This window comes from Vanellus vanellus, assembly GCF_965231255.1.
Source record: "Vanellus vanellus genome assembly, chromosome: 7".
Taxonomy (NCBI): Eukaryota; Metazoa; Chordata; class Aves; order Charadriiformes; family Charadriidae; genus Vanellus; species Vanellus vanellus.
In genome coordinates this window covers 281,642-289,276 of record NC_138912.1, presented here as the reverse complement: position 1 = coordinate 289,276, position 7,635 = coordinate 281,642, and the positions used below count along the sequence as shown (strand labels likewise).

Genomic DNA, 7,635 nt, shown 5'->3' with positions numbered 1-7,635 from the left:
GCGGAGCCTCCCGAGCTCCCCGGGGCGCCTTTCACCTGAGGAGCCGCGGAAAGGAGCAGCGGGAATAATCCGGCGCTCGAGGGCGGGGGGGGTTTGTCCTCCCGTTTTCCCGTAGGAGTCGGGAGAGCGGCTCCCGCCGCGCTCCCACCGCTCTGTCTCGCAGTGCTCAAAGCACCGGCGAAGATTTAATTTCCAAACGCGATTTACTCCCTCTGTAACCGCGGCACAGCCCCGGTGAGGTCTCGCCAACCCTCCGCTACCACTGAGTACGGGTTTCCAGGGCCCCCCCGCGCCCGCGCCCTCCCCCTGAAATGCGGACAGACAGAGCGAGATCAGCTCAGACCTGAGCGAAATAAATCAAACCGGAGTGGCGGCACCTGGATCCCGGGGAAGGAGGGGGGGAGAAGGCAGAACCGGGGAGACCCCCCCCCCGGTGCCGGTGCGGAGCCACCGAGCAACGACCCCGTCCCAGCGCTGCGGGGCACCCGCGGCAGACCGGGGGCTCCGGGCCGTTCCGAGGCCCGGTAGCGGGCCTCGGAACGGCCCGGAGCCCCCGGTCTGCCGCGGGGGCTCGGTGGTCGCTGCCCTCCGCCGGCTACCGGGTGAGTGCGGCCGTTGGGTTTGCTCAGGCTGCGAAGCAGCAGCTGCGGCACGGAGAGAAAAGGATGTCTCGTTCGTTTTTAAAAAAAAAAAAATGTAATAATAATAACAGGGAAAAGAAAAAAAAAAAAAAAAAAAAAAAAAGCAGCCTCACAAGGCGACGGGCCGCGGCCGTGCCCGGGAGGGGAAAAGCGGAGCACCGCGACGGCTGCTCCGTTAGGCGGGTCTGGTCACGGGCAGGGCGGGAGCACCACCCGCGGGCGCCGTCTGTGCGGGCCCGTTCCCCGGAGCTCAGCGGGAAGGCGGTGGGGGAGATAACGCTCGTAGACCCCCACCGCTAAACTCAACGAATTCGTCCTCGGGTTGTCTTTTTTTTGCCGGGGTCGGTGTCCGGGCAGCGCAGCGGGACGTTCCCCGGCCCCGACAGAGCACACGGACCTGCCCGCGGGCACCGGGACGCTTCTCCGTGCGAGGAACCGGCGCGGTGTCGGCCCCGGCAGACGGCAGGTTCAGGGCGGGTCGTTCAGCCCCGTCTATCTCTTGTAGGCGCCTCTCTCCGGGGGTGGGGGGTCCCGGCCCGCCGGTTCGGGGGCGGCAGCGGGCGCGGCTCCCGCCGGTGCCGTCGGGGCAGCCGCCCTCCGCCCGCACCGGGCCCGGGGCTCTCCCGGTCCCGCCGCCGCAGCGGCTGCTTCTACCCCCGGGAGCGGCGGCGGCCCGGGCTCATGGCTGCAGGCGCCGGTCGGCGGGGAGGGGGCGGCGGGCCCCGAGGCGGCGGCAGCGCCCGGGAAGGCCGTACCGCGGCCCGACCTACCGGCGCCGCCGCGGAACCGGGGGAGCCGCCCGGGGCGAGGCGAGGGCAGGCGGCGGCCGAACGGCCCCGGCCCTAAAAATGTGGACCCCCGGAGCGGTGAAGCGAGAGCCAGAAAGGTCCCTGCGACGGGCACGGCCCCCCCCCGCCCCGCGTTCGCCCCCGGGGCTCAGCGCGAAAACGAGTCAGGAGGGAAGAAACGCGCTGAAGGAGAAGCTTGTTAAATAATTTATTGATTTATACAAAGTCTTTCCAACCCGCGTGGAGACATTATTTGATCCCAATGTAAAATCAAGTGTCCGTTTTTCTCTCGTGGTTTTTTGGGTTGTTTTCTCTTTCGATATTATTAAGCATAAAATCCAGAGGCAGGAGAAATCAAACCGCCAAAACACTGAGTAGAGGGAAGGAGTGAAAGAAAACAGCCGTTTTTACACTAGAAATATACATCACAAAATCTGAAATTTACTATATACAAAGTGGCTGAGCTTGGATTTGGCGACCCATACAAAACGTAACAAAATCTGATTGTTAGGAGCAGGAAACCGGCACGGAGGCTAAAAGAAAGAGGGGCGAACCTTAAAGGGACACAAAACAAAAACCAAAAAAGTTGGAAAAATTCCTCTGAAATTTACATCGATGAGAAGGAAAATAATTTCATAACTTATTCTGTAAAAAATATATACATTTCACATACATCTTAGGCTGTACAACACACCACTTTAAACATCCAGGTACGAGTCATCTGCGTCGCGGCGCCCACCGCGGCGGCTCGAGCGGCCGTCGGTGCCCGCGCCTCACAAGGTGTCCGAGCTGGTGCTGCAGGGGCTGACGAGGGACAGGTTCGTGGACTTGTGCTTTTTCAATAGCCTCGTGATTTTTTCGTCGTCTGAGTTGGGGTCCAGGGGCTTGTTGTACTCGTCATCGTCCTCATTGTCCGAGCTCTCCTTCAGCTTCTCCGTCTCCGAGTCGTGCTTCTTCTTCGCCGAGGCCATCTCCGCCGCGTGCCGCTTCCGCCACTTGGTCCGTCTGTTCTGGAACCAGACCTGGGCACCGGGCACGGCTCAGCCCCGCCGCCGCCCCCCGACCCCGACCCCGACCCCCCGACGGCGGCGGCACCGGCCCGCGGCCGCCCCTCCCCGCCGGCGCGGGGCCCGGGCGCGCCGGCGGCAGCGGTCCGCACCGGGGAAGGGGGAGCGGCGGAGCCGCGGGGGAGGGCGCTTGCGGCGACACGCGTGGGTCACCCGCCCGGCGCCTGCGGGGATGTCGCCAGCCGGAGCTGCGCGAAAGCCGCGGGTTCGCGGAACAAACCCTCTCCGGAAAACGGAATACCGCGGCCAGAAAAACAAGTGCCGCCGGTGCCCGGCGCGCTGCACCGCCGCGGCGCACCCGAGGTCTCCGCTAAGAAACGTGCGCGGTTTCCCGAGGTAAAGTTGTGCCAATTACTGGACGCGGTCTCGGTTGGAAACTGACCGTTGAAAGCAATTATCTGCGGGGGGGGCTTTTTGGTTTGGGGTTTGGCTTGGGTTTTGTTTGTTTGGTTTTTAATAGATGATATTTTTTTTTCTTAAATCGTTTGCAGCACAAAGAACACTAAGCAAAAAGTAAGTTACGTAGAATCTGGCCTAAAGTCTATCTAATATTCAAATTTAATTTAAAATATAATTGACTAAAAAAAAAAATCGGTTGTAGTTTCAACGGCCACTGGTAACGACCGCAAAAAGCAAACGTCCCAGCGCCGCCCCGGCGGCGAGCGGGAGGCGGCGGCGGGGAGAGCCCGTTCCCGGCCCGCGGCGCCCCGCGGGGACCTACCTTCACCTGGCTCTCGGTCATCCCGAGGGAGTAGGCGAGGCGGGCTCTCTCCGGTCCTGCCAAGTATTTCGTCTGTTCGAAGGTTTTCTCCAAAGCAAAAATCTGCTGCCCAGAGAAGGTCGGTCGCGAGTGTTTCTTCTTGCCGTCCTTGTCCAAAACCATCCCCGTCTGAGCTGAAAGCGGAGGAGAAACAGCTCCGTCAGAGACGGGGTCTGCGCCGGTCCCGCCTCGGGACCGGTCCTCCGCCCGGCGCCACGGGGGAGGGGGGGCGGGCTGCGGCGGGGCGGCTCCGGCCGTCCGCCGCCGTAGGGGGCCGCTGGCTGCGCAGCGGGGTCCGGTCCGGGGACGCCGCGCGGCGCGGCGGCGGGCCGAGATGACCGGCACCGGCCCGCGGCCTCCGCCGGGCCGGCCGCCCCGTCTACCGCGCCCGCAGGGACCGGTGCGGGGCACAGCCCGCCCGCCCGGGAGGCACCGGGACCGGCCGCACTTACCGGGACAGGCGAGGCGGGGGTCCCTCCAGGGCGAGCCCTGCACCACTCCCGGCCAGAAGATGGGCGGCCGCCCCGGCAGCTCCGCCAGCGGCTTCGGGTAGCGGGAGACGGCGGCGGGGTTGAAGTACATGCCCGCCGAGGCCGCCAGTCCGTTGATGCGGGGCAGCCCGCCCAGGAGGTTGCTGGCGGTGCCCACGGGCCGCCCCAGGATGTCGCTTATTCCGTGCGGCGTCCCCAAGGGGAGCTGCGTGTTGAGTCCGCCCAGGGCCGGCGCCTTGAAGCCGGAGGGGTTCTGCAGAGTGTAGGGGAAGAGGGAGGTCTTCATCTCGGCCATGTTGTGCAGCGCGGCCAGCGGCGTACTGCTGAGGACGAACGCGCTCTGGCGATTAGCATCCATCTGCCCCACCGCTAACATTGGCGGTCATCAACGAGCGCGGGTCCTCCTCCAACCGCGCCGGCAGCTGCTCTGCGGGGACCCCGCGCCGGGGGCGGCCCCTCCTCAGCCCGCCGGAGCGCAGCGGCCGCACGGACCCAACTTCGCTGGGAGCCGGAAAACCCCGGCGCTTCTCCGCCCGCCCCCGCAGCTCGGCGACGCGCGGCGCGAACTTCCAGGCCGGAGCGCGGAGAGAGGCAGGTCGGAGCAGTACGGCAGACCGGCGGCGCGGGCGTCCCGGGAAGAACGGCCCCCGCCGGCGGAGCGTCCGCGGAGGCCGCGGCTCCGGCACTCCGCGCGGGATCCAGGGGGGGGAGGGGGTGGGGGCAACGGACGGAACGACCCTCGGACGGGGCGGGCGCGGCGCCTCACCTCGCCTCGCCTCGGCCGCGCGTCCCGGCGGCGGCAGCGGGACCCTCCGCGGCGCGCCGCGCCCCGGGGCGCAGATAACCGCGCGGGCACCTGCGAGCTCCGCGCCCATTGGGCGGCCGCCTCCCCGCGCCGCCGCCGCCGCCCAATCGGCGGGCGGCGAGCGCCACCACCCCGACACGTCACCGCCGGGCCGGGCGGGCCCCGGGCGCCGTGGGAGCGCGCGGAGCCGCACGTGGCCGGGCCCGCGCCCGAGGGGACCCCCGCGCGGGACGGCCCCGCCCCGCCCCGTCCCCTCGGCGGCGCTGGGGGGAGGCGGCCGCGCCGTCCCGCCCGCCGCGTCGGGCCCTTCCCGCCAGAGCGGGGCCGGGAGGGCGGCCCGGGGGGGGGACCCGCCGGGCGCCGCTCAGTGCGGGCGGGGGGGCGGTGGCGCCGCCGCCGCGGGGCTGCCCGGGCCTGTTGCCGCGTTGTCGGTTAATCGGAGCCGTCTCCGGTTGCGCGGCGGCCGTTGCCCTGCGTTAGAGTCGAACGTTTGAAGCGCGGTTACGGAGGGGTCTCACGTCCCGGTAGCGGCTGTTTCGCCCGTCTTGCTTTGTGCCCGGTTTTGGCGCTCGCCGGCCTCCGGGAGCCGGTCCGCCCTGCGAGCCCCGGCGGGGCGGGACAACCCCCGGCTCTGCGGGGGAAGTGGCCGTCACGTCACCGCGGAACGAAGCCCGTTCGCACGAACAAAATTACCGCAGGTATTCTTCCTAATCGAAAACATGAGTACTTGTCAAGAAAAGATTTCGGATTTGAGGTTTTTATAGCAAATAATTACGGAAACGGGGTTTATAGCGCGTTCTTCGCCTTCTCCCGCGGTGTCGGTGCATGGCTAACCAAGGCAATATTAACCGCGACAAGTGGGGAATTAGAACTTTTCAAATTGTTCACAAAGTAAACGCGAATCGACTCCGTCGTATCAGAACAGTTATTAGAACGCGCGTTCCTTTGGATGTAGTTATGTCTCTCGTCAGAACCGTTTGCAGGTGAATATCGTTTCCTTTAACCCGAGACAGCAGCGCTGATGGCAAAGGAAGTTTGGGGAGGAATTACTCGGGCTCGAATCTTTATTTTCAGTCGCTGTAACAGTCGTGTGTGTCTCGCGATACGCGTCCGCGTAAACAGCTTAACGTATAAACGCCCGGCTAAAACCGGTGCTGCCCTAAAGACGGTTTAATGAACGACTTCGTCGCTTTTTCCTCTCCCTCTTGCGAGCGGCGGCGACAAAGCGAGCAGCGACGGCTGTGCCGAGCTCTCCCGGCCGAGCCCCATCCGCCCTCTGCCCGCTGTCCTTTCTGTACCGGCACGGGGCGGCCGTGTCCCCCCCGCCCCCTCCCCCCCTTCCCGGGGCTCCGTCGCCCTACACGGCACCGATGGAACAGGGTAAGACCTCCGCCACCCCCGCGCCGGCGGGGCAGGAACCCACCCGACCCCCGCGGCACTCCCCGGGTGCCCCGACGGGCGCGTTGGCGACCGGGCTACGGTCGGGCCGGCCCGGGATGAGACGGGACGGGACGGACGGCCGCCCGGGGGCGCCGCCAGACCGCGACGGGGCGGCGGAGGAGGCGTCCGCCTCCTCCGCCGCCCCGTCGCGGTCTGGCGGCGCCCCCGGGCGGCGACACCGGTGCCCGGGGCCACCCGTGCCCCCCCCCCCCCCTTCCCGCATGGACAGCGAGAACGTGTTTATGAACGGATTTGGGTGCGGTTCCAGGTTGGGAAGAGGGTTAATGTAATGGAATGGTTTGGGTGGGAAGGGACCTTGAAGACCACCCAGTCGCCTCCCCCTGCCCTGGGTAGGGACACCTCCCCCCAGCCCAGGGTGCTCCCAGCCCCGTCCAACCTGGCCTTGAACACCTCCAGGGATGGGGCAACCTGCCCCAGGGGCTCAACGCCCTCAGAGTGATTAGCTTTAATTAATTAATTAATTAATTAATTATCGAACGTTTTGGTTTGCCCCTGACATGTGTGAACTTTCTTACAAAGGACATGGAAGCAAAACTGAGATTAGTACCAACAAACTCGCCTGAGACTTAGGCGTTCTGACATACTCAGAATGCAGTATTGCAGTGCTTTGCCCAGCACTAAATGCTACAGTGCAGGAAACATCCCGGGTCAGGTTGGACGGGGCTCTGAGCAACCTGATCTAGTGGAAGATGTCCCTGCTCACAGCAGGGGGGTTGGACTAGATGGCCTTTAAAGGTCCCTTCCAACCCAGGCCATTCTATGGTTCTGTAAATTCAGACAAGTTGTTTAACCTTCCAGTACCTCTTTTTTGTCATGCATACGGCCAAAATACCTTTTCTTGTAGCTTTTGTGCAGCTGAAAATGTCTGAGAGACTACATACTAAAAGAAGATAGACCCTGAATAAGAACAATTTGTGTTTTACATTTACTGGGTGTAAACGCATGTGCTTTCTGTCTCACTTTATGGACTACAGAGAAGTCGGATGCGCAGTACATGAAAGCATCCTCCACTGTGTTGTACATTATTCCAAAGTGCAGCTGTAAACGTCCGTGTCAATACAGAGCGATTGGGGAAGGGGGAACTCAGGGCAGCTCTCCACACAGGCTCCCTTTTCTGAATTATTCTGCTGGTGGTGGCGGTAGGGGTGAAGCCTGGTAGGGGAGGGAAAACACTATTGTTGCGTGGAGTTACTTAGAGCATTAGTGACTAGAGAGCAGGAAAATCCATGTTGTAATCACGCTGTCTGCCTGCGCTCCTGACAGCGCGGATGCTGCTTCTTCACAGCGTACCTGAAAGAGATCCTTGTGGTTAACGCTGAGGGGTGTTCTGTGCTAATAATGCAGTCACTAGAAAACAAAGTCATTTTAGACTAGATGATCTCTGTTGAAGCATCTTCACAGGATGATGTATGTTCTGGGAAAGGCCATATTTAATATTTTTCATTACGATCCTTGGCACAAAAAGTAGGACTATGCTAATTGTGCAGAGCTGAGAGTCCTCATCAGTATAGAGTAGCACACAAGAGAAGCTGGATGACCTTGAGAACAGTGTAACAGAAATGTGAAGAAATGTAAAAATGCAAAAATGAAGTTATTGCCTTAGAGTGTGGTATTAGTACAGT

General features: G+C 63.0%; 1 protein-coding gene across 1 annotated transcript; it reads right to left on the bottom strand.

Moving 5' to 3' along the window:
* Window positions 1–2,202: 2,202 nt before the first annotated feature.
* NKX6-2 (NK6 homeobox 2) lies at window positions 2,203–4,123 on the bottom strand (the record flags this gene model as incomplete). Its single annotated transcript, XM_082486139.1, has 3 exons — window positions 2,203–2,451; window positions 3,218–3,390; window positions 3,709–4,123. 3 exons carry the CDS (start codon window positions 4,121–4,123, stop codon window positions 2,203–2,205), a joined length of 837 nt encoding a protein of 278 aa, XP_082342265.1.
* Window positions 4,124–7,635: the final 3,512 nt, after the last annotated feature.